The sequence below is a fragment of the Girardinichthys multiradiatus genome, chromosome 12, assembly GCF_021462225.1.
Source record: "Girardinichthys multiradiatus isolate DD_20200921_A chromosome 12, DD_fGirMul_XY1, whole genome shotgun sequence".
Lineage (NCBI taxonomy): Eukaryota > Metazoa > Chordata > Actinopteri > Cyprinodontiformes > Goodeidae > Girardinichthys > Girardinichthys multiradiatus.
The window spans coordinates 29,253,259-29,281,022 of record NC_061805.1 but is presented as its reverse complement, the minus strand read 5'-3'; the positions used below and the strand labels follow the sequence as shown (position 1 = coordinate 29,281,022).

General features: G+C 38.1%; 2 protein-coding genes across 9 annotated transcripts in view; both read right to left on the bottom strand.

Annotated features, from left to right (window-relative positions):
* bmpr1ba (bone morphogenetic protein receptor, type IBa) overlaps positions 1-20,631 on the bottom strand; it is a 95,858-nt gene extending 75,227 nt beyond the window's left edge. For both annotated transcript variants that reach the window (XM_047381617.1, XM_047381618.1), the window contains exon 1: positions 20,501-20,631. The gene's annotated coding sequence lies outside the window, so the exon portion shown is untranslated. The remainder of the gene's footprint in view (positions 1-20,500) is intronic.
* Positions 20,632-25,010: 4,379 nt separating this feature from the next.
* pdlim5a (PDZ and LIM domain 5a) overlaps positions 25,011-27,764 on the bottom strand; it is an 86,556-nt gene continuing 83,802 nt past the window's right edge. For all 7 annotated transcript variants that reach the window (XM_047381883.1, XM_047381884.1, XM_047381885.1 and 4 more), the window contains 2 exons: positions 26,455-26,570; positions 25,011-26,277 (listed from right to left, as the gene is read on the bottom strand). In XM_047381883.1, coding sequence (XP_047237839.1) covers positions 26,188-26,277; positions 26,455-26,570 — 206 coding nt within the window. In that variant the 3' untranslated portion in view covers positions 25,011-26,187. The remainder of the gene's footprint in view (positions 26,278-26,454; positions 26,571-27,764) is intronic.

Sequence of the window (27,764 nt, the reverse complement as noted above, 5' to 3'; positions counted from 1 at the left end):
GTGGCACCGCGTACAAGATCATAACAATTGATCTTTGGTGTCAAGTAAGCGCGACTATGCTTTGCCCTCAAGGCTTATGGGTAAGAAAAATTCTAAAATATTTTCTAGAATTACTTAATTTAAAAGGATCTCAAAACTGGACATTTAGCTTGCTTTTCTAAAAAACAGAATATGTAATGTGTGTTATGTCTTTCATAAACAAGTAATCGTCTAAAGTATTTACAAGACAAACATTATATCAATGACAGCATTAAAAAATATTTAAACGTAGACTCCTACCAGCAACATATTTGCTCATTATTATGGTGCCCCCACCTTAATAGTGTTCCTGTCAGAGTCTGCAGTCTCTGCCTCTCCTGCTTTCCATCTTCCACCACCAGGTGCTGCTGAGGTCTGCGTCTCTGGGTGTGACAGGTGTTCCTCATTTTGATGATCATCTGGAGGAGTACAGGTCCTTCTCAAAATATTAGCATATTGTGATAAAGTTCATTATTTTCCATAATGTCATGATGAAAATTTAACATTCATATATTTTAGATTCATTGCACACTAACTGAAATATTTCAGGTCTTTCATTGTCTTAATACGGATGATTTTGGCATACAGCTCATCATTAAAAGGGTCTCTAAACGAGCTATGAACCTAATCATCTGAATCAACGAGTTAACTCTAAACACCTGCAAAAGATTCCTGAGGCCTTTAAAACTCCCAGCCTGGTTCATCACTCAAAACCCCAATCATGGGTAAGACTGCCGACCTGACTGCTGTCCAGAAGGCCACTATTGACACCCTCAAGCAAGAGGGTAAGACACAAAAAGAAATTTCTGAACAAATAGACTGCTCCCAGAGTGCTGTATCAAGGCACCTCAGTGGGAAGTCTGTGGGAAGGAAAAAGTGTGGCAGAAAACGCTGCACAACGAGAAGAGGTGACCGGACCCTGAGGAAGATTGTGGAGAAGGGCCGATTCCAGACCTTGGGGGACCTGCGGAAGCAGTGGACTGAGTCTGGAGTAGAAACATCCAGAGCCAACGTGCACAGGCGTGTGCAGGAAATGGGCTACAGGTGCCGCATTCCCCAGGTCAAGCCACTTTTGAACCAGAAACAGCGGCAGAAGCGCCTGACCTGGGCTACAGAGAAGCAGCACTGGACTGTTGCTCAGTGGTCCAAAGTACTTTTTTCGGATGAAAGCAAATTCTGCATGTCATTCGGAAATCAAGGTGCCAGAGTCTGGAGAAAGACTGGGGAGAAGGAAATGCCAAAATGCCAGAAGTCCAGTGTCAAGTACCCACAGTCAGTGATGGTCTGGGGTGCCGTGTCAGCTGCTGGTGTTGGTCCACTGTGTTTTATCAAGGGCAGGGTCAATGCAGCTAGCTATCAGGAGATTTTGGAGCACTTCATGCTTCCATCTGCTGAAAAGCTTTATGGAGATGAAGATTTCATTTTCCAGCACGACCTGGCACCTGCTCACAGTGCCAAAACCACTGGTAAATGGTTTACTGACCATGGTATCACTGTGCTCAATTGGCCTGCCAACTCTCCTGACCTGAACCCCATAGAGAATCTGTGGGATATTGTGAAGAGAACATTGAGAGACTCAAGACCCAACACTCTGGATGAGCTAAAGGCCGCTATCGAAGCATCCTGGGCCTCCATAAGACCTCAGCAGTGCCACAGGCTGATTGCCTCCATGCCACGCCGCATTGAAGCAGTCATTTCTGCCAAAGGATTCCCGACCAAGTATTGAGTGCATAACTGTACATGATTATTTGAAGGTTGATGTTTTTTGTATTAAAAACACTTTTCTTTTATTGGTCGGATGAAATATGCTAATTTTGTGAGATAGAAATTTTGGGTTTTCATGAGCTGTATGTCAAAATCATCCGTATTAAGACAATAAAAGACCTGAAATATTTCAGTTAATGTGCAATGAATCTAAAATATATGAATGTTAAATTGTCATCATGACATTATGGAAAATAATGAACTTTATCACAATATGCTAATATTTTGAGAAGGACCTGTATATGGGGGACGGATCGCCAGCACTTCTTTGCCTGAGTGTTTTGCCTACAGCGGTACCATCACCTGGCCAGATCTTGTATTTTGACAATCTTGTGTCTCTTTGATTAAGAGAAATTACTCACCGTTTCTGTCTCGCTCCTTCCAGGTTCCATATTCAGTCTTTTGACTCAGTCTGATGGTTTATCGCACCCTGCTTCAGAAGTACCCGGATCAAGTCCCAGCTGGTTGCCCGTTCTCCGGTACTCTTTCCTTGCCTGCACGCACCCAGTCCACCCTCCAACGATCCACTTACTTAGACCACGGACGTTCCTGGTGGATTCCCATAAGAGGCCCCCTTGGATCTCCAGACTCATTTGCCATCTCCCTGGCGGATCTAGTCCTCCCTGCACACCGTAAGCCTTCTGAAACAGAGACTGTTAGCTGTCACTCACCAAATACTTACCTGACATGTTTCCCTCTTTTTCGCAGTCCTCCGGTTCCTGTCTGCATGGCTAGCCCTGATCACTATCTGTTCCAGAATTCTAGCAATAAACTTCCAAAACTGTTTACTGTTCTCTGAGTGTTCTTCCGCATGTGGGTTAAGTCGGGCATAAAAACGATGACTGTTCCCTTTCAAAAAAAAGTTATTAGATTAATCTTATTAACACAGCTGGTTAAACAAAACCTCACAGCCTAAAAATTTATTTTTTATAACATTTTCTGTCTTAGCTATGTTTGGTTATGAGTTTAGTCCATGTCATATATGTAATAAGTAATTCTGTAAACCATTACCTATTATTTCTATTTATTTTCAACCCGTTGCCCCCATCAGTCAGTGTCAAACTCTGTCTGCAGATCACCAGGCTGGATAAACAGGCCAGATAAGGTTGATTGTTTTTGACTAATTTTGTCTGACATGAACTCAGAGACTGATGTGATTTGTTTGACCAGCCAACATGCCTTGAGGTGTAAAAGTACAGTATGGAGTCATGAAGCAGTCAGAGCTGTGTGTCTCCAATTGCATGTATGTTCATTGATCACTGCAGGGTGAGTTTTAGGAGGTGTCATGAAAACACAAGTCTGAAGGATGTGACTCATTGCTGCTTCTGTTCTTTATTGGCCTTGAAACTTGAAACAAAGAAACTAATTTATATATATGCTAGTTGAACAAATCTTAACTACTTGTTTGTGCTGCAGTTTATTTGCATCCTGACACGACTAGGTTGGAAGGTGTTAAGTAATAAAACTAAACTTTTTAAATAATGTTATGGAGGACTACCAGCCAGCTTATTTTTCAACTTTTCTTTTTTTTTTTACACAGATATGTTATTTTTTTAATTGCTCTTGTACTATTCAAGACGAGCATTTATTTATCTATTCAAAATGTGTTATTTTTTTATTGTTAGCACTCTTAAGACATCATTTCAGGTGACTTTTGTTCAGACTGGAGTTTTTCATTTTAAATAGAACTTTCCTAAAAAAATGTGGTATGTAAAAGTTTTATGTTTTTTAAATTCTTGTTTTATTCATCACACTGCACCGTAATGGAGGCTTTGATCACTCAGGGAGTCAAAGAAGACATCCTCAGAAAAAAAACAACTTTCAGCATTACAGAGAATGTGAGTTTTCACAGTCCATTTGTGGTAAATTCTTAAATATGTTTGGGACAAACTGACTGAAAGCCTTTTAGCTTTTGATCTATTCTTGATATTGACTGACTGTATTGTTTCATAGTGAAGTAGCAAGATCTCACAATATTAAAACGCCATTACATTTCTCATCAAAACTTTGTTGGGAAGCCCTCTCTAGTGCTACCGGTCTAAGCCATGTTTATGATGTGGCAGTATGGGCTTTACTGTTGACACCATGTCTCTATGTGCTAAGACTTCTATTTGAAATAAAAAGGAAGTATTTCTTGAGTCGTTTCTTTGTGACACAACAATTGGTTGCACAGACAGACATGTTAAAATTATTTGTAAGCACTTCAACAATACCAATTTAGCTTCCAACACTGCATTTTCTCATGTCTAATTTAAAATGATAAATAATTACACTGTTCAAACCTAAGGTGGATAACTCTACACTGTGAGATTGTGCAGTTTCTGATATATTCTACCAGATGGGAGTGTTCTGCTTGATGAACTTTGATGTGGGAGGGTCTTTACTTGCAAAACAACAGGCTGATTGATGGTGTTGGATGTTTCAAAGATCAAAACATCATCAGCTCCTGCTCTAAGCCACTTTGTTATAAGATACTTTTCTTTTTTTGTCTTTTGTCCTTTTTTTTTTTTATAATGACTCTAAAACAGCAAACACTCAGATACATAGTACCACATCAAAGCATACCAAGTGTGACATCATATGCCCCTCCTTTAGGAATTACAGTACTTATTTTTTCAAAGTTAAAATTTATATCCATTGTTTGAAACTGCCTGTATTAACATTTTCACAAAATATGGTCAACGGTTTAAACGTTTGTGCTGACAGTTCTGAAATGGGACGTTTGATTTAAGATTAGTACATGTCCCATGCATTGACCCCCCTCTGCTATATTTGGTGCCATGCTGCACCTTAATTTTAATGCACTATAGACACTTTGACCAGGGGGTTGAAGTGGGGGAGACAAAGCTGTCAACAAGCAGAGTGGTCTCGTACACCCCAGCCATAACTGCAATTGCGGTGTTGTCTATCTGGGGGTGCTCGGCCCACATCCTGTGGGTGGCCTTTAGCTTCCAAAGGTGTGTTGGCCACTTGGGCTGCACTGGGCTTTGGTGGGTATCCCTACCTCTAGACCTCTTGGGGACTGGCCCTCTAGGGTGAAATACAATGTGCCCCTTCTACCTTGGTCCCTCAGGGTGGTCTTGCTGCCGGGGGTCGCTGCGGGCCCTGGGCTGCCCATGGGGATCAGTTTCCAGGCTTGGCCTGCGTGGCTAGGGGTGGCAGTGTGGCTGGGTCAGGCAGGATCAGTGTCCTGCATCTTGCTCTGTGGCTCTTTGGTCTGGGGACTGCTGCTTATGTCCCTTGCTGGGGACTTACATCAGTCCTGGGTGTATGGCTGCTGTAGGGTAATGCTTTATGCCTGGCTGCCTGGAACTGCTGCAGCCTTCCGGAGCCAGGTCTACTTGCCCTTTGCTGCTCTTAGGTGAAGTGGATTGCAGACCATCTACCGTTCTTGCCACACTTACAATCATACACTTCCATGTGCCAAACATGCACTCACACACACCCACTCAACACAAACACATGTATTTCTATACGTATGCTCAACCACCATCACACAACCACATACAAAAACCCACGCACCAACACATGATTACCCAAAATGGTTCAAGGTCATACAAAAACAGGTTACTATAACATCAATGGGGCCTGCCTACTTTGATGCAGAATTGAATCTGGAATTACTAAAGCTAATCACACAATTAGGATGCTGTCTTCAGATATCCTTTTTGAAGAGTAAAACTGCTCTGGAACATGTAGTCAACCATCTGCTCCATATGGTATGTCTAAAACACCACCACATTACACATAATAAAAATAAGATTGATTTATGTGATGAATGATAGTAAATATCTTAACTACTGGTCCAAAACAATACTAGTGTTGCACATATGCCACAGAACAATGCACTGACTTTTATACAGCAGTGGTGTTATTGTTTGCTGTTTTTCCAGCATCATTTTAGGGAAAAAATTGTCAGTTTACAAAGCTAAAACAACAGAGACACATAAACAGAGAGAAAACATTACAAATGGAAGAAGAGGGGCACACATGATGAAATAATTCATATGGGGTCAAAACCAATCTCTCAGCAGAGCTGCTTCACCTTGGGGATGCCTTTTAGCCACAAAGACTGTCCACAGTCCTCCAGATTAGCCTTAATTTCCTGCAGCACAAGGCATGCTTATAAAATAGTTAGAGCAAGTTCTGTTTGCTTAATTACATGCACTTGGACTGGGTCAGGAAAAGGTTTGGCCTGAGAGTTCACAAGGACGAAATCATTTTGTTTTTGGTGTGCTCCACAAGATTCACAAGACATTCTAAAAAGCAATACTAACTTCTATGTCAATTATTAGAGCATTGGGGGGGTTTAAGAAGTCAAATACAACAATAATAAAATACACTAATAGTTTGAGTATTTTTACATAGACAATTTTGGCCTTACCTATAAAAGCATTAACTATTTCCAGGCAACTTGTTAAGTATTTTTTTTATAACCCATGCATCCTTCACCCACATCTGTTAAATATAGCCTGAGCCTCATAACATCAAGATTATTTTACAAATATTGAAAACATTCTGTCTTTTTAAACCAATTTTTTAAGGATTTTTAACGTCAGCTGAGTTACGTTTGTGGAAATAAATGTTTACATGTTTAAACGAGTTACATCCCTGACATACTCTTAATTTAGCCACGTATAAAGAAAGAGTTATTAGCTTTAATAAAATTAAAAGAGTTAACAATGAAACCTTCTTTAACACCTGAGCTGCTTCTGCTCACAGTAATTGTTTTTTAAATCACATAACACACACTCTTTCTTTTATTGCTTCCTTCCTTTTGTAACAGTCATTGTAAAACATTAGGTACATTTTCATTCAGTTTTTTTATTTGAGGACTTCATAAAATAATAATCTTGTCTTAACCGAGTCTTTAAATTTAATAAATACCAACACAGACAGAGAGCAACAAATGGTGCGTTATAAATGCCATTATTTATCAATCAAAAAGTCAAAAATATCCTTATTTTTGTGGAATGTGTGAAAACTAAATACTCCCTTACAGCCTTCCTAAGCATTTGGGTGGTAAGTTTGAGCTACACGCTGCTGTCGAAATGCACATGATTAACTAAATACGCAAGTGTGAGGTGCTCTATTAAAGCTTAATGGATCAATTACCAGAATGCCAATGCTAACAAGCATCAACAGTGATATACGGGAAGAAATTGCTTCTATTCATTAGTCTTAGATGGGTTATAAAGAAATTTTAAAAAACTATGGAACCAATCATAAGACAAAATAGAAAAACAGACATTCAGAAAAAAAGACACAAGTGCCATATTTGGGGAAACTCTATGAGAGCACATCAGCAGAAACAAAGTAACACCAGTAGTCAAAGAGAAGGGTTGAGGGCTGAAACATTGGCTAATTTTTGCAGGCACAGGAGCCAGGCACCTTGCAGTTTCTGTGTGGACCATGGCCTTCTAAGTACATCAAAGTATTAAATCAAATGTGAGCCTATGACTCAGGCATTCAAACAGACAAAAGATCCTAAACATAATGGAAAATCGACAAAAGAATGACTGAAAGTGAAGAGAGCAACATATGCTCCAGTAACCCATTCAAAGTTAAAACCTAAGCCCACTTAAAAAATTAACGTGGACTTTAAGAGACCTGCGCGTAAACTAATGTTCTCAAGCCACAATTATATGAGGTGGCGCTGTAAAAAGAGGTTCAAAATTCTTCCTCAAAGATCACAGAAGCCGATAAGGTCATTGCCTGAAGCTATTGCTACTCAAGGTGGGTCTCAAGCTTACAGAATTTTGGAGTGTACCAATTATTTAAACTCATTGCTTCTGCATTTTCTTTCAGTTTTTTGTTAACTCAATAATGTCACATGGCAATGTTGTTCAGAGTTTGCACCACATTTTTAAACAATGTAATACCCAAATGTCTTCTTTGTTAAGCTCTCCTTATACTTAAAATTCTGTTTTGTTTCCCCAAGATGATCCCCACTGAAATGCTTAATAAATGTCTGGATTTTTACAATGGAGCAAGTATTATACTGGCACTGTCAATATTAAAGCACTTATTTTCATGAGTATTTAGGTCACACAGTGTTTTAGTGTCACACATTACTTGTACTATGATGAGGCATAGATATGACCAGCATTGCCAGCCTAACTAGTCTATGCCTATGAAGACTACATATGCTCATTTCTGACACCTACAGTAACGACTTTTTCAGCAATTTGCACTATAGTAGTCCGTCTAGTGGATCGGACCACAATGGCCAGCCTTCGCTCCCCACGTGCATCAGTGAACCACCCATGACTCTGTTGCCGGTTCATTTCCATTTCTTCATTGGGCTACTTTGGATAGATGCAGACCACTGCACACTGCGGGCATCCATGAAGAGCTGCAGTGTTTGAAAATGCTCTGACCCAGTCACAAAGCCATCACAATTTGGGCCTTGTCAAACTTCCGCAAATCCTCTGCACATTTTTCCTGCTTCTTACATCAAATTTTAGGGCAAAATGTTCACTTGATGCCTATTATATTTTGCCCACTAACAGGTGCTATGATTAGGAGAGAGTAAGTGTCTGTTTATTGTTGGTGAGCATAACGTATCCTACAATATTGTAGAAAGTAAAACAGAAACATTACTAAGATAGAACTCATGCAATATACAGCTAACATACAACTAATTCGAAATGAATAGATAGGTTTGCCATTTTCTACTTTCAGAAAGCATCTGGATCATTGTTGTACTTATACAGTTACACCTTTAACTTTGGTCTTTACTGCAAATTTGTAGTATTTACATGTGTTTTTTTTTTTTGCTAACATCAGACATTTCAAGGGTCTTTTTGATATGATAATGATGACATTTCACACACTGAGATGAGCCACAACAAAAAAATAATTTGTCATATTAGAATCAATTAAAAGTATAACAACTTCCAACTTACAAATTTTTAGACAACAAAGGACAGCCTCTTTGGGTGTATTTTGCCCAGCTCCACCCCCCAGGTGGCTACAGGCCTCATAAATGGCTCCAGACACAAGGACTCTGCCCACCATCTGACAGTAATTAGAATGTAGCTCGGATTAATGGAAGTAGAGCCCAAGCACTCAGTTGCTGCAACACACCTTTGTGTGCAGCAAAACCTAAACGAACAACCTACAGGTTTCTAGATTGAGGTCGGAGTTGCTAATGAACAGTGAGCGCTCAGTTACATCTTTGTGCGGAAAACAGGACAGGATTTATGGATTAAGGAAATCTGAAATTTGATTAGTAAAAGAGAAGTAGACACATGCATTAAACCTATTTGTTTATATATAAGGATTAAAAATCTTAAACACAAAGTAGGCGTCATATAAGGAAATAGAGTATATTTTTAACAGACACTACATTAACATCCCTTGGCAGCCACATCAGTTTTCTCCATCCATGTGCTTCTCTCCATCTTTGTCTTGTCATCTACACACACACACGGCTTTTTTTTCCCCCTGTCCCCTCTCCTCTACTCTGACATCTGATAGTGATTATAACACAGCCTCAAACAACACATTTCACTTAACTCTGCTTTATTAAGTGACTCGGTACTGCTGGCAAAATTTTTTCGTCTACATGTAGAATCAAATGAAACACACTATTTTGCTACTGGAGGGTCTCTCCTGGCAAAAAAGACACCTCCTTCCGCCCTTATGTGGACATTTTAAGTCGGACCCTCATCCTGTCTACCCCCTCCCTGACTGTCTCCAGTCCCCCTGAACAGAACAGTCATGGCTATGTGCACTGCCTATTAGCTAGAACCTGAACCGAGGGGAAACACTAGAAAGCCCAGTTCTTATTGTGTTTCCCCTTTGGACAAAGGGAGTCTCTGACAACTTGGCTTTTGCCATCTTATTAGCTTATCTTTTACTAATGTAACCCCAACATTAAGGCAGCTTTTGTTGCTACAAATATACCTCTTTCTTGAACCCTACTGTCACCAAGATCCAATGGAAGAAAGTAGATTTGAAGAGAATTATACAAAGGAGAGGAATTTAGTACCAGAAGAACATAAGAGGTTGTCTACTGTCTTGTATTGCATTTGGGAGTGTAATACGGTAACAAGAGGGAATGTAGTCAAAGGTGTGTGTCTGAGCTTATTTGTTGTGTCCATCTGCTTAATCCCAAATCAAGTGATTAAAAATTTTAACAGATATCTTTACGGAGAATTTTTAACCACATGCGCAGACACACCAGAAAACATGCTGCATTGAAATTATCAGGACTGAGCTTTCACACCTGCCTAAACAAACCAGACTTTGTGAAGAAACAAACCCTGGTCTGTTTGAAGTACACCAAACTGATCTGGTGCCCTAAAAATAAACTGTATTTACTAGACAGGCATGTTGGCTGTTAATAACGGTTGCTACGACAGGGAGCAAAACATTAGCAGGTGCTTCACCACTTTGTATGCTTGCAGTTTTGATTTGTTTTGTACCTGACCTGAGGGATCTCTCTGCCACAGCAAGTTCATTTATACCACTTAGGTATATTTTATTTACTTTAGCAAAGGGTCAAATTGACCCAGAGCCAACTTCAGCACACAACAGTAAAGTTCCTCTTTTTAATCTTTTTGAGATTTCAACGTCCACACATTATTGAACCTGCTGAATGTGAAAATGTTTGTAACTTTTTTAGAAATCTCAGAGGTAAGGGTCTAGATTGCTGTGTACAGTTGGCAATGCTTACCTTTTCTAATTGTGCTAGTCAGCAATATGATGCTAGGGCCAGCTTAAAATCTGTCAACTCTTAAATTATTTTCTCTTTCTTTTAAAACAGTAAAACTCTTGTCACAGCAACTGCTCTCTTGCACACACATTAATGTTGGTTCTCTTCATATAAATTACAATTCACTGATCATAGTTCTTAAATTTGGATTGGCGGGTCAGAGGTTTACTAAAAATGGAGATCGGGAATCACCCACAAAACTCTCATCTGTGCATCTCTACCCAAAACACTAATTTCAGCAATATGGGATGACAGATTTTTCCCCTTCCACGAAGATGAGGTGACATGTTAAAGAGGGGTCAGCTTGTAAAGACACTGCTACATGAATATCACTCTGGAAATAAAACTGGTGAGCATTGGAAGAAGGTGATGCTAATATATAAGCATAGATTTTTAAATGAAGGGTGTGAACAAAAGAAAATTTCTAAAAACATTAAAAACCAGAGAAAAGGCACGAGTTTCCATGAATAGACAGCTGTTACAAAGACATTCACAAGCTAGTTGAAATTTTGGGGATCATGGTGATTTGCCATAATTGTCTGTGTGACCTAATAAGTCATCTGCTTGATGGCTTTTTGTCCTGTAACCTATAGCGGTCTGTTAGGGACATCTGGCCTCTCTTGGACTCTCCACCTATAATTTTTGCTGTTTGAATCATGCTTTTTACATGGTGTGATGGGGGCTGAGTGGGTGCAGGCCATCTGTTCAGCTGTTTTTATAGATCACCCTACTAAATCTATAAAACCACAGCCCTTTGTCTACAGTATGTGGAATACCAGTTTTCCTTACATTTTCCTTAATCTGCTTGAAGTTGCAGGTTTCTGAATAAGTAATCCCAGTTTGACAAAAAAAAAGCATTAAAACAAATCATAAATACTTAGGTGCCATTTCGCCAGCAGATGTTCATCAACAGCACATTCTCTTCTGGCTGACATAATCAATAAAATAATACCAAAATGTACAGAGAGACACAAGACACAATTTAAAGACTCCCAGAGGCCTGATTCACAATGTAATTGCCTTTTAAGATGGATACTTAGAAATCCACAGGACACATAAGTGAAGAAACAGGCCCACTCGAGATTGGATTTCATATGCATCAGATTCAATATCTTAGAGAGTAAATTCAATTTGGTATCAATCAGGTTTAATTTATATGGAATTACGTCCACAGAAAACAAATTGATGAGTCCATCATGAATTTACGTCTCATAGTGAAGGTGGTGTCTGCATGAGCATCGTGGCTGCAATTTCACCCAGGAGGGTATTGATGATGTGATACAAAACAGTACTTCTGCAGCAGCACATTTGCTACTTATCTGTGCAGAAGCCAGATCCAGAGAGGAAGAGGTGGAAAAGAGACAGAGAAAAGGACAGAGAGAGAATGATTTTAATTTCTGTCCTCTGAGTATTGATTTGCAGATCATAGCACCTAAACAAATAAAAGAAAGCCAGTTGCAATACAAGACCTCAGTGGCTCTGGGTCAATTCACCCCTCTGTCATTTCATACACCTATTTTTGTACCCATACATCCCCACCCACAACCACTGCATTAGGGTTCTGCAATTAATTGAAATGAATGTAGAATAAACAGTCAGTCAGTCATTTTCTACCACTTATTCCATAGTGGGTCACGGGGGAGCTGGTGCCTATCTCCAGCAGTCTATGGGCGAGAGGCAGGGTACACCCTGGACAGGTCACCAGTCCATTGCAGGGCAACACACATACAACCATGCACACACTCATTCATACACCTAAGGGAAGTTTAGAGTTACCAATTAACCTAACAGGCATGTCTTTGGACTGTGGGAGGAAGCCGGAGTACCCGGTGAGAACCCACGCATGCACAGGGAGATCATGCAAACTCCATGCAGAAAGATCCCAGGCTGGGAATTGAACCCAGGACCTTCTTGCTGCAAGGCAACAGTGCTACCAACTGCACCACCGTGCAGTAGAATAAACATCACTGGTAAAAGATTGGCTTTTCATTTTTTTTTATTTTCTGTTTCAGAATTAACAATAGAAAAAGCCCTGCATTTGGTGTGTTATAAAGAGATAAATTTTGAAAAAAAAAAAACTTAATCTGAACCCATTTGTGCCTCTGTTAACACCAGGCACAAACAGATAGAAGTCACTGTGTTGTTAGAGTGTAGTACTAATTTACTTTAACATCCTTTATTCTCAATAGTAGGCTAGAAGTAAAAACAGACAAATTCCATAAGGCAGATGGGGGTTGGTGCATGTCGGCATTAAACGCCTATTGGCAAGCGACTCTTTGTTGTATGAAATAACTAAAACTGCTAAAGTTAGAAATGATGAAGGTGCAAAATGACTATCACCTGATCTAAACGCAAAGTGTTCAGGACTGCAGAAAGTAAATGAGAAAAACAAAAGATATATCTTAATATAAATCAACACATAATGGCAAGTTGGCTATATCTTTTGTTTTAATATTGAGTAAAATCTATGATCTAATTTTAGTTAATTTCTGCAACAACATTTTCAAAACATTTAGACACGTTGACTAGTTGAGATATGCACAAGGATCAAAAATGAGGAAGCCAGAGTTTTCCATCACTCAGTTTGACCTTTAATCACTAAAACATTCTTGGGAAATTAATACTAGGCAACAGCTTGAAGTAATTTATATCTCTTGCAGCACACATAGTAAATAACCCAGGAAGCTGACACTTGATACCTCTGTCTATCGAGAATGACTGACTCTGGCTTATCCAGATGTTGTTTGTCTTTCAAAAGGTCTGGAAACACTAGAGATCTAGGCTCTTCATGAAAGTATTAGTTTTGATAAAGACTATGGAAATCAAGGGGTGTCTAGACCTCTTAGTGAAGGCACTTCCTGAAGCTCAACAACGACACTTGCTCTTAGACAAATGTTTCTGCCATCTGATGGAATGGCACCTTAAAGGAAGTACCATGGAAATTGGAGGTCTCTGTTTTGGGGGGCACAAGGGATGAATTTGTCACAAAATGAATCCAGATGCTTATCATTATTTCTCTTAGTATCCTAGTCATCACTCCAACATTTCTCTCCTTTTGCTCCCTTCCCTTTGAGGGTACCAAAGGGCCTCTCCTTGTTAAAAATTCAGCCAATCCAAAAAAACATGGAAAGCAGTCTCGATGTTCAAAGCAAAACTGCATGAGCTAAAGCATCCTTAAGGTTTACATTTTGATGTTTGGGATCAGGGCTCTTTTTGCAAATAATACAGTCATTAAAATATCCTTTATTGAAATTAATGTGACCAAAACATAGTGATGGATTAAAAAGACTGGCTAAACACAAGTCTACAAACACAACACCCAACACGAAATGATATACAAAAAAGAGTGCAAATACAAAGAAAAAGGGAAGAGGAGTGTTTGAGCATTGAGACCTGCTTGAATTTCAGAACATTAATATAAATCAGCCAACTGATGAGATCAGAAGCTGGCTGGTAGTTTGTTTTCACATCCAACGTGTGGGACACAGGGTTAAACTCAGCATGTGACCTATAAATCTGCCTAATAAATCATTAGTTAAACCTGCTTTACACCATCAACCAAGGTGTGTTCTGCAATAAAGTATTGGTTATTATGATTATCCACAAATGCACAGCTGGAAGATTTCAAGTATTTCGTCTAAGTCACATCTCTCAAAGGAAAGGAAAATGGAAAGACCATAGGAGGGAATGGCTGAACCTCAGAGCCATGTCTGATTTATGGAGAACAGGGACAGAATAACAGCATCAGGAAATTAGGAGCGGTTTCTTTGTTTAAAAGTCCACAAATTTAAAGGGGGATAGGTCAAGGAGCTGAAAATTAAGACTGTGCAGCAGAATTACTGTATGTGTAATGCTAAATGAAGACTATACATTCTGCCTGTAGCATATTTGATAGTGTATGTTACTGTCTCACAGATGCATCCTCTTCTGACTGTGACTCAGTTTCTCCTACTAGAAGCTCAGGTGGAAATTCAAGCTCACAGATTTCCACACCATTGTCACACCTACATAATTTATCAGGCGAGATCTTAATTTTCATTTTTACTAGGTAAAGAAACTAAACTTCATCACTGAGGTGTACTATTCCATTAGCTGATTTTTTTTTTTCACATTTTGTCAGATTGTAACCAGGAATATCACTGCATTTTATTAGGATTTTAAGTGACACACCATCACAAAGTAGTGCATGATTCTGAGAAAAATGTGACATGCTTTTCAAAGGTTCTAACAAATAAACATTTGAGAAGCATGGAGTGCTTTTAGGCCCCTCCTGAGTCAATACTTTCCACACCCACCTTTTGTGGCAATTACAGCAGGAATTATTTTGGGGTACATCAAGTTTGATCTCATCTGAACAGAAAACCTACCTCTACAATTGTTGTGACTATGAATCTGAGAATATTATTTAATATTTAATATTAATATTTTATCAAATAATATTTCGGTCTGTTAAGGGTTGTCCTGTGAACACCAGCCCAGTAAGGTGATGGTAATAGGAAAAATCAAAAGAGTGAGCCAAGCTCTGACATTATTGAACAGCAAAACTCTGCACACACATGGAATGAATTCACACAATTTCTTAAAATACAAGACTTTATTAACACAAATATGTCAACTCAAAGTCAAACATATTTCAATCAACAAACTCTTTACTATGCTAAAACAATCCAACTAAACTACCAAGCAGAATTAAAGAATAACGAAGACTAATGGACTATGTACAATATAAACAAGTTGATGAAAGATGGTTGAAAATCATGACCAAAAGAGTGATGCAACATTACCATGCAATGTTTATGTTGGAGAACCAAGGATTATCTTGAAGAATCTGGAAGTGAAGTTAAGTTAGTCTTGGAACCAACTTAGGCAATAATCAGCAAACCTTTAGACAACCATTCACAATGCAAGATCAGATAAAATATTATTTTAATAAAATTATGTTTTAAAGAATGATCCGCTGAATAAAACCAACCTTCTGGATGACTAATTCTCAATGGTGTCTCATATCAATACCATCAATAAAAGGGTTAAAATGCATAAGCGCGGACAGCGCGTTATGATCAATCTTCTGTGTTTAAAATCACCCTTCAAGTAAAGTTTGTCTTAACTTTAAAAATACACAAACACAGAACACAAAACTGAGCATGTGTGCTGCAGATAGCCTGCTGGCACCACGATAGCGGAATTCAACACAAACAAAACCAAACTTCATAGAATGAAAAAACGTTTAAATTATTTCATTCTAAATCACTTCTATTTCTCTGCCCAAAACCTAACCTCATGAACCATGGTGAGGAAACATTGTCCGGGGCGACGAGGTTTGAAGAAACATCCACTGTGAACAAAGGGTGAGCGTCGGCTAACCTCTGTAGCTGTGGATGAAAGATGGCTCGTTCTGTCCGCCAACCAACTGCAGTTACTGTAACCACGGTGATGCGGTCTCGGTTGTCCTCCTTCCAGACTGGGAAAACCGCTCCACTCGGCTTCATAGAGACAGCGTCTCTGCAGGGAATTCTCTGGAACACAGTTTGCTTCTGCAGGCCTCAGAGAGAAAGTAAAGCAATGCTTATACCTTAATTTCCCCTTTTTATGAATGAATACTGGATACACGAACAGTAATTCATCCGTACTTAACTCAGTGCCTATGATCGATGATCATATGACACCCTTGGATCCAGTTTGAAGAATTTATGTCTGTTTGCCAGCAAAGAGACATTAGCGCGCTGTCTCCCCGCCCAGCCTCGCACGGAGTCCGGGTGGAAGAGATCGGACCATTGGGAAGGTGGGGGTTTTATACAGGCAGAAGCATCATGGGAAGTCCGCTGTTACCCCCCTTCCCCTTCTGAAGTTGTGCTGGAAGTCGGTTAAATGCAATTTATTTTGAAAGTTCCAGAAAAGTTTGTACCGGAGTTTTCATGTTGCAATCCATGGCTGTGGGTCCCAACACAATGTTTGCTGTAACCCCTAAATAGCTTTTGGCAAACCACAAGGAGGACTTTATGGCTTTCTTTAAACAAAGGCTTTGTCTTTTCTTCCACGGAGTCCAGCTAATAGTTGCCCTCTCAATCGATCCTCCCACCTGAGCTGTGGGTCTCAAAGTTACATTGGGCCTCAAGGCTGCCTTTCTGATTAATGATCTCCTAAATAAATGTATCACTTTAGGTGAACAACCATCTCTTGGTAGATTTATTTTCTTCATAAAGCTGTTCACATTTGATTTTAATTGGGGAATCAGAGCAAAGGAAACTAAACACAAATGCAGGTAATACTTTTCAGATTTTAGTTTGTTGGGTAAAATGTAGAACGTTTATTTCACTTCACATTTCAATTAGATAACATTGATGTTTTTACTTGCAATGTAAAACAATGTGAAAAACTTCAAAAGGTTTGAAAACTTTGCAAGGGACTTTAGATACAGTAGCTATGAATCCTCTTTTAATGCATCAACTGACAACCTAACTGACCAGCAAACACACTAAAGGTTAGAAAATAACTCATTGTATATGTTACAATGGAAATGTAAAAGAGCGTAACTGAGTTTACAGGGCAAATTAAAATTATGGTTTACTATGGTTAACTGGTGATATTAAGTTGAACAGTGTTTTCAAAGCAAACATAGGGGGCAGACTTCAGATAGAATGGAATTCTGGGGGAAAGTGACATAAAATGCATCAGCCATTAGGGCTCATTCTATCAGACATAGAAAAATGTAAAGAACACCCATCTTGACAACGCTATCAGTTTTCTAACTATCCTGGCAGAAATAATTCTGTAATAGAAAAAAAGAATCACAACGTCGTGTTAAATAGTGTCCATCATCATTGTTGCGTTTTCTCATGCTATCCAGTGTTCGTCTAATTCACATTCAACAACTGTAGCCTCGCATTAACCACATATCCTAGCTTCTTTTTCCTGAATTGTTAGTGGTAAGCAAACCAACTCAAAGGCATGTTTATCAGCACCAACAAAACAAACATATTCTCTCTACTCCTGTAATTCGTCTTAAGCAGTACATACCAGACCTAGCTTCATAGAACACAGCAAATTCAAAGGCCATTAAATATTGTGTATTATTTGCAGCACTAAGGTTTAGCCCTGTGTTTGCACATCCATTGGAATATTTTTGTCTGAAAAAATCATAAAAGCACAGGGAATATATCAATTTCCACTTAAAGACTCAGGCTCCCTGCTTTAAAGACCAAAAAGTAATAACACCAAGATCAAACATTCACAGTTAATTAACTTGTTTACTTTGTCAATTTTTGAAAAACATTTATTTTAAATTATTTACAGCTATATTGTGGCTAAAAAAATCAACACTGCTAACTATCCATGGGTGCTCTTTTAAACAAGGAAAATGTGAGTATTTGTTTTACAGTTTGCAGAGTGCAGTCTGCTCATAGTCTATGTGTGCTGTTTTAAACAGTCTAAATACTTAAAGCTCTCTTTAAGCAATGGAATAATTAGTGTTTACAACCTTCTTCAAAAAACGTGCCCTGCAGAAGAGGGTTGAGTGGAGTCAAGTGTCTCACATCATCTCTCGAAAACAAGAGAAAATAGTACAAAACACAGGCTTCAGGACTGTCATTTCATTACAACTTTGTTGCAAAAGGTTGATGTGACTGTGTTCAATTAAGGTGTATAGGAGTTTCTCTTAATATATAAATGAATGTAACAACGGACAGCAGTCTTCTACTTAATGTGCTAAATCAACTGACCATTTAAACCCTATTATGTATATCATTCATTTTATGAGCTGCTTGTGTCATTGAGTTGACCCATGTTGGAACCCTTTTCCCACCCTCGTTAAACCTAACTCCTTATTGACGTTTAAAAGTTTTACATTAAGATGTGGTTCATTTGGCATAATTTAGTTTCTGACAGAGCTTAGCAACATAAGTGAGCTTTAAACTTCTGGCACACCCACAATGAAGGTAAACAACGTTTCTGTGGTTTGTTTTTCCATTTATTCAGTTGGACAGAGCCTGGTACCTACTGACAAACTGGATCCATACCAACTACAGGTCATTTTCTGTGATTTATCATTTCAGAATATTAGGCTTTAAGGATTTTTTTCAAAGTCTGCAAAACACATATTGTGGAAGATTAATTTAGGAACTCAGGTAAAGAAGAATCTTGGATCATGACAATAAATCACCCTGACACAGTAATTAAAAATGAGTAAGATCTTCAAGAGGACAGCCTCTGGCTGGAGGACCTTATCTGGGTTTGTTTTTGATCCTTATCACCTCCTTTTCCAAGTAAAGGAAATTGATCTAAGGAAAGCTTAACACCAGCAAAATGTCCTCAAGTTCACCTAAAGAGTTTTTTAAGCCCCCATTACCCTGTATTCTTTACTATTGTTCAATCTTACCATTTGTTTTCAACCTATGTTTATCTCTTAAAACTATCTCTTAAAACTCTTAATCGCTTTCAAAGGCTTTCAAAACTTTTCAGTCTTGAAATTGCAGCTTTTAAAAACCTGGGTGTAGCTTAATACCAGGAGTCAGGCAATGTCAATTTATTACATGATTGAATATGCTTATGTTTCCTACACGGAAATGTTTTGCTAATTTTTGTCCCTTTATTTAGAGACTGACCTCATACTGAATTAATCTTCCTTAACATGGGATTCCCCCAACTGGGCCATGTAAATTTATTGAAAATATTCCCTTTCAGCTTTTTTCCTTTTGGTGTTCCATTCAACATCTTTCCAGACAGGCACAAATTAGGTATTATTCTGACAAAATAGCTTTTCTTGGTGAGTCAATTAAGGTCCAGCAATGGGATGTGAATTTCCAGCAGACTGTCTCATACCACATGTTTTCATCTGTGTTTTACTTTATAAATTCTCTCTTTTACACAGAAGGAAATGATCTTGTTTGCAGCTGCTAAGTGAGACTCAATTGAGGTTTTTTAGATTAGCATGATAAGTTCCTGACCTGAGTAAGACTTCACTTCCCACTGAAGCCCCTACAACTGCAAACCTTTTCTAACTGACAGATGAGAAAAACACACATACCCCCACACACTCTCCTGTCCACACACACACATGTCTGGAACTCAGCTTCTCTCACTCATAGTTGCTGAGTGTTTTCCTGCAGGGTCCCCTTGTCTTCTAAGCCCTACACCCCCACAGATGAGGTGAGGTAAGATCTGCAGCCCTGGTATTGTGCCATCTGGATAGACACTCTCACATGGTTGCTTATACACACAGATATGCAGATATACCTTTGTTATAGCCCACACTGAGAAACACCTGGAACTAGTTACTGGACTCAGAGGGAGATCTGAAAACTGTGTGCATGCCTGTGTGGTGCGTGGGGAATACTGGGCTGTGGGTTGTTCATTGCTAAAGGCTGTTGTTCAGCGTTTCTTTTTTTTTTTTTTTCCTGCTCTATGTGCTCTTGGAAAAGGGGGAACCCTTTCTACATATCTAGAAAAAGGAACAAGCAAACACACAATTCGCATGTTTTTTGTTCTTTGGATGTGCGAAAAAGAACTGATGGCCGATATCCAGACCGATAAAGGGGATAATGAAATGACGAAAATCAGGCAATAGAAAACATGATGCATTCCAGTACACCGGTAGAGGACGGTGCTGGTTTTGATAAAACGTGATGGAATCATAATTACTGCAAACCAAGTTCTAGGTTATTGGCTTAATTTATTTGGTAACAAAAAAGAAATAAAAATTCTTAGTTACACAGCGATGAGAATAGAGAGATCACCGCTGGTGCAAACATTTGAGTAATGAATTATCGCTGAATTGTTCTCTCATCGCTGTAAAGTGTTGCAGCTATAAAGCAGAGAGATAAATCTCAATCTTCAGTAAATACGTCAGCTTCACGCCTGTAATGTCAACACACTGCTGACAAAAAAGTGGTGAGCAAGTCAAAATCCGTGACTCTCAATCATCGCATAAAAAAACGAACCAACTTGACTAGCTAAGCCAAACCCGCTGCTTTTCAGTTTTTGCTTAAATAAGTTACTCACCTTCATATGATTTCTTACTTTATGATTTCATGTCAGAGTAGGAGCCGCTGCTCGAGTCGCTCTTATTCCAGACCAAAGTTGGAGTATTTTTCTCCGACTCTCCCTTACGATCAGGGACGGAGAAGCAAGCAAACAACTCATGGGCAATTAAATCCGCCCCCCGCCTCCTACCCACCATCAGTTCAACTAACAAGCAGAAGCCACAAATGATTCAGATGTGTGTGTGTTTTGCAGATTATGCTGGAACAGTTTTTTAGTCCTTTAAATAAAATCCAGCAATTAGGGCAGAGTGAGTGAAGTTTTCTCTGGCTGTATAGAGCAAAAAATAATGGAACATTGCCCCTGCCCAATCTATTGTGCACTGCTGGTTAGATGGCTGAAATAGGGACACCACACATTTTTCTACACTTAACCACTGTCACGCTTTTTCTTAGAAAAAACATGTCTTATGTGGTTCTAAACATGAAGAAATGAAGCACTTTTTAGAGTCCTGTAATGTCTATGAAGAAGGTACATTGCTTATGATCAGTTTTAATTCTGATGGCATATTTAATTTAGTTTTAGTTATAGTCTTTAACCTAAGATATAATTTTAGTTAAGTCACAATTTAGTCATCTGATGGTATTTTACTTTTTGTCCACTAGAGCTCACAACATTTAGTCAAATACTTTATTGTAGATTAAGTCGACTAATGAATGAAGCCATAAAGCAATGCATTTTTTTAGGGCTTCTTACATTTTTGGCAAAATCATCTCTTTACACCAATATGAAATATTTATCCTTGGATCGAATAGAATTAGGGTTATATTTTGCAAAGCACGAAAGCAGATTGCCTTCTTTTATTTGAAAAACTTTAAGTGTCCTTGACACTATTTTTCCAAATTACCCTACCTTTTCACATAAGATGATGATTTTTCTCTTCCTCCAATAATTCCATCTAGTTTTTATTTCTTTAAAATGCATGCCAATTATTTTTAAAATAATTGTAGTTATTTAGTTTTTGTCTAGTTTTTCTTTTCCATGACAGCTAGTTGTATAGGTCTGTTGAAAGTTGTATAGGCCTGTTTGGGGCCTATACACAGTTTATGAGTACCCCAAATGGATCAGGGTCTTTTTTGGCAGCTCTGAGCATTTATTATGCCAACGTGGGTAAAACTTCATCAGTCCAGACAGGGATTCTACATAGCATAGCATGAGATTAGGTTACTATTGGGACATACCTGCAATATCTGAGTAGGACTTCAGTCGATTTCTAAGCAGTGGCGCATATGGGCACTGTACTGTACAAAGAGTCTCAGAGTTGTAACACTCATGCTGTGGACATTTCTAACACGACCCAAAAAAATTATGACAGTCTGGCTTTAGCTGGTTATTAAATTGTGTATGCTTAAGCTGCCCCTTTCAGGTCATTCTTTAGTTTTATGATGTACAAATATTCAGTCAACTGAGAGGTCCCAACATGGAATAACCCTTTACTACTGAAAACTGTAAGGACTGCAGAAAAAGTGCAACATAGTGATATGATACAAAGCAAATTCAGCAGGCAAGTCCACAGGCATGCAAGGAATGCAAGGAGCAGTGACACTGGATGAACATCCACTGTTCATCTGGTCTGAGAAATATGGTGCTTAGCAGAATATGATGCAGATAACGTTTTGAGGATGGCACACAGCAGCCTTGCTTAGATTTTAAGCACTGAATAAATTTTGACACCCTGCAAGGATCACAGTTCAGAGCTCAGCCACACATACAGTAGACAGGTGAAAGCTGCAAGATTTAAGCCATACCCTTTTGATTCCACAGTCTCAAAAGCATGCTTTCCAAACCCTCATGACCTATAATTTTAGCAGATTTACTTGTATCATGTGAAAGGTAAAAAGGGGTTGTTTGTTTATTATGGAAGTGAGATGTGAAAGGGGCTGATGTCAAATGCCTGGGAAACCAGTTTTATTGCGCTTTCTACTTAATACATTGTATCTTTCTTTGGTGGTAATACTGTGATAAGGAGAAATGCCAGTTTTCCTTCTTTGTGGTCATTTTATTTATTTGTAATGGAATTTTCTTTTCATTTTAGTTGTTCTGCGCTTTTCTGTTAGACATATTTGTAATCTATTTTTTTTCCACTATTTTAAATGTTTCATTCTGATCTTCTTTTGGAAGACTATAGGCTTTTTTATTCCTAGTCTGTCAGTTTATAATTTATAAACTGATGTGTGCAGACACTCATCTCAATCTAACAATAAAATACATTATTTCTGCTGTGACTATGAATCTGAATATATTATTTAATATTAATACTTTAATATTTTATCAAATAATATTTCGGTCTGTTAATGGTTGTCCTGTGAATAACAGCCCAGTAAGGCGGTATTAGGACACATTCGAAAAGGCTGAGCCAAGCTCTGACATTATTGAACACCAAAACTCTGCACACATGGAATGAATTCATTCAATTTCTTAAAATACAATAATTTATTAACACAAATTAGTCAACTCAAAGTCAAACATATTTCAATCAACAAACTCTTTACTATGCTAAAGCAATCCAACTAAACTACCAAGCAGAATTAAAGAATAACGAAGACTAATGGACTATGTACAATATAAACAATTTGATCAAAAATGGTTGAAAACCATGACCGAAAGAGTGATGCAACATTACCATGCAATGTTATTTATGTTTGAAAACCAAGGATTATCTTGAAGAATCTGGAAGTGAAGTTAAGTTAGTCTTGGAACCAACTTTGGCAGTAATCAGCATACCTTTATTTATTAAAGTAATATTTAAATAAATATTGTTAAGAAAATAGTAAAATATTTAAGGAAATATTTTGGAAAAGAGCCAAATCTTTCTGGAGAAATGGGGCTTAATGGTGTTTACTTAGTTATCAAGTTTAGTAAAATGTTGTTTAGGGAAATATTATTTACTGGATTGAAAACTAACAACCTTTCTGGGTAAATATTCTTTAGCAGCAAGCACGTATTCTTAGCTGTTAGCAGTTAAAGCTAACAAAAGAAGCTGATAGCTTCGCACCAGAATCAAACACACACCTTTAAAATACTGTTAATAAAAGGGTTAAAATGCATAAGCGTGGACGGCGCGTTATGGCCGATCTTCTGTGTTTAAAATCACGCTTTAAATAAAGTTTGTCTTAACTTTAAAAAACACACAAACACAGAACACAAAATTGAGCATGTGGTGAGCAGATAGCCTGCTAGTACCAAGATAGCAGAGTTTCACAAACAAAACAAAACTTTATAAAATGAAAAACGTTTCTCTCTGCCCAAACCCTAACCTCGTAGGAACCGTGCTGAGGAGGAGTTGTCCTGGCAACGAAGAAGTTTGAAGAAACGTCCACAGTCAACAAACGGTTAGCTACAGCTAACCTCCTTAGCAGCGGAGAGTGGCAGCTGTTCTGTCGGCCGGCCAAAACTGCACGTTACCACGCGGTTTTCCACACGGTTTTCCTTCAGATCGGGAAATTGCTCCACTCGGCATCGTACAGACAAGGTCCCTGCAGGGAATTCTCGGGAACACAGTTTGCTTTCTGTAGATTGTGGAGATATATTATGTGTGTGCATCATTATTATTACTATGTTCATAACCAGTGTGGGAAATAAAATGTGTAACATGTGTTAGTATAAGACATTGTGTATTGTGTGGCCTGCAGAAGTATTTTTCACAGAAGAGGTGAAGTGGAAAATTACTGAGAACTGCAGGAGTGTGTGAGAATTAGAGATAGTACAACTGACTGAGTTACTCCCTGCTTATATCAGAAGATACGGGATGCAGCTGTTGGACAATACCTGTCTAAATATGGTCAGCCGGAAAAATGTGTATGTGACTATGTGTAGAAAATATTGTAAACAAGGGCGCTGCCCATTTTCGTGTGTGTTTTAATAAAAGACATGAGCCCAGTGAGAGGAGCAGAGAAATCTCGGTGTGTCCTGACCACATGAGTTCTCTCCCTGGGTCCAGGTATGAAAATTTTATACAACAGTGTCTGAGTGTGATTTATTCTAATGTGTTGTGAATTCCTCCAGGTTACGGTGAATAAACGAACGCGCAGAAGGCCCCGTTAAAGGGATAATTCAACAAGATCTCAGAGAGAAAGTCAAGCAACTCTTGTACCTTAATCACCCCGTTCATGAATTAATCTACCGGATATACAGACAGTAATTCATTCGTACTTAACTCAGTGCATATGATCGATGATCGTATGAAGAGTTTATGTCTTTTTGCCAGCAAAGAGACATTATATATATATATATTCTCTGACTGTTTTGGCATTACGTTCTCTATTCCTAGCCTGGTTTACAATTCTCACTTTATATTTAGCTGTTAGGAACTTCTTTAGCAGTATGTTCAGTTTTGTATTTTGACAATATTGTGCAATGCCAAATGTTTCCTTTAAACCACAATATGGGTATAATCTGATAAGACAGTGTCACAAAAGCACAAAGCAGAATTAAGAGCAGACATTAAATAGCACACAACATTTCCAATGGATGAGTTGAAAATCATAATTTATTAAACAATGTAGGCAACTTTGTTTTATTTTCAAGCACGCTTTTGCTTACCATTTTACATACATTAAACTCCCCTTTTGGTCACACAATGTAAAATCTTGGCTTTTTTAAAGTATTTGTATTGTAACAAAAAACAATACAAAACCAAAGACAAATCCAAATAATTACATATTCAAAGTAAAATAAGGCATTTTCTACATAACATATAAAAATTAATACACACTTTCTTCCAGATTAAAAAGATGTACAGACTGTGTTGAAGGATTAAAATTTCATCTGGAAGAAGTTCCCCCAACACGTCTTTTCTATCAATTTGTGGTAAAATGAAATATAACAGAAAAATAGAGAGAACGTATGTACGTTTGTCACGGAAGTGCACCCGTAATTATGTAAAGAGTATGATAAAAAAAAAAATTATACTTGTTATTTAATTATTTACTTCTGTCAGATGTGAATATTTATGTATTTTGCGAGTCTTGGTTAATCCTCCAGAATAAAGAATATTGCTCTTCTATATATTGTTTTTCTCTTTAGAAACTTGAAACATGCTGAAAATACAATAAAAAAAGACAAATCCAAAAATTGTCTAAGATGCTTAGTTCAAACCTTCAGTTAAACTGGTGCATCCAAATTTATGTCATCTTAATGCAAATTCTAAGCTTCTGAATACTATTTAAAATAGTGTTTGGGTATAGAGACATAAAAGAATGCAAAAGTTAATGTAAGATTTTGATCATCTATTAAACCATTCACTGCTGTTGGACAAAATGGTCACATTTGATGATTTGTTATTATTGGGCCAGATTCTATTCTATGTCTACAGACAAACCAGCCATGCATTTTAGAATCAAGATGAAAATCAGGATAATGTAATAGAACAAATTTAAATATTTCTGCGCAAGAGAAAATCAACAACTGCGGTGTTACAAAATAATAACCTAACAGTTCAACTTCTTGTGTGCGTAGGTACAATAAATTTATTCAATGAATTAAAATAAAGTTAATCTGCTTAGTTATTTGCTCATTTAAGTTAATCAATGCCTAAAACCACTAGTAAATATAAGCACTGTAGTGTCCTCTGATTGGAGAAACCACCAACCTGAAGGTCAGTATTTCTGCATTCTTTGACAGGAGAGAGCAAAGAGGCATTTAAAGGTTTATATCTTCACTGTGTGCGCGTGTTTCTTGCAAAGAGGTTTATCCTTTTTAGAGAAAAAGGTCTGGCCCTCCAGAGAGGAGCAGCACACCTGTAAAGAAGCCAGTAGATATAATTTAAAGCTGAAAGAATGGAAAAAGACACACACAATAACAGGAACCGAAAAACAAAATTAAAACATGATTAAAATTCTTTAAATTGCAGAAAAGACATTAAATATTTCTCATGTCCTGGATGTAAAGTGCAAGTGTGTATGATTTTCACTTACAGCACAAACAAAGCAGGTGTCATGCCAGGTGTAACCAAGTGCCTCCAGAAATTTGTCTCCAGCCTCAATAGGGAACTCACAGCCGTGGCAACCAGTCCCAAACAAACTGTAAAAGTCTGTTTCAGAAACAAGAAACAATGGATGCATAAATTTTAAGCAATCAGGTTTTATGTTTATACTGACAAAGTTAGGTTAAATTACCAAGCAATAATAGTCACACAAACATTATCAAGGGAACAATGCACAAACAATATGTAGCAGACAGCAAGCATAATACACTACAGGATTTTGCTTTTTCACACTTTATAACCACAGCTTTGAATACAAATCCAACTATTCCTCTTCAAAAGGGGGCAGCTTGTAGTTGTTTTCATTGGGTGTTTCCACTGTAGGATGATAAAGAATCTCTCTGCCTAGTCAATGTGTCCAATCAGTGGATCGTACAGTCATCCAGTACCCACACAGTGCCTTGCTGAAGCCTAGAGGTAGTGAGCAACATGTCTCACAACAGAAAAATACTGAAACATGGAACACATGTAACCCACACTCGTCCTAATTCTGATTCTAAGTGGCATTCAGAGCTAATTATATCCAACAACCCACGGCGATGTGGATGTTAGCAGTGATGCACCCACAGACTGAATTTAGGACTTCGGTTATTCCCAGTTTGATGCAATCCACTAACCTTCTTAAAAAGGGAACTTCAGACACTGGCTTTTAAAATAAATAAAAAACTGAAAAAAGGAATTGAACATGACTTTGTTGAATTGTATATCACTAATATGTTTATACTTTAATTGGATTTAATTGTGGGGTAATTATTTTTTTCCTTGTAGCTCCCTGAGATGAATTAGCTGTGTATAAATAAGTAAAACAAAATAGGGTATACTCTGCACAAGCTGTTATATCATGCAGACAAATATATAACACCTACAGGCAGTTTTAAGTGACTAAATCGCGTTAACATGTTTGCTGCCAAAATAATTAATATTTAGAATGAATCAGTCAGTGGATTAATTTTGAAACCATATATCAAGAAGCCTATATTTTAAACAAACAGGATTCTGTCTGAATATAATAGTCCTGGTCAAACATTATAGAAACAAGAGAATAATGAAAGTGGATGGCTGATGCTGACAGGATACGATGCCTTGTAAATGTCTTTAAACCCCCACCTGTGTGTAATGTTCACTAAACTGAAAGGACAGGCAACAAAAGGATTAATCAGAAAAGCAGACAAGAGGCCATCAGTAACTCTGGAGGAGCTGCAGAGAGCCACATCTCAGCTGGAACAATCTGTTGACAGGATA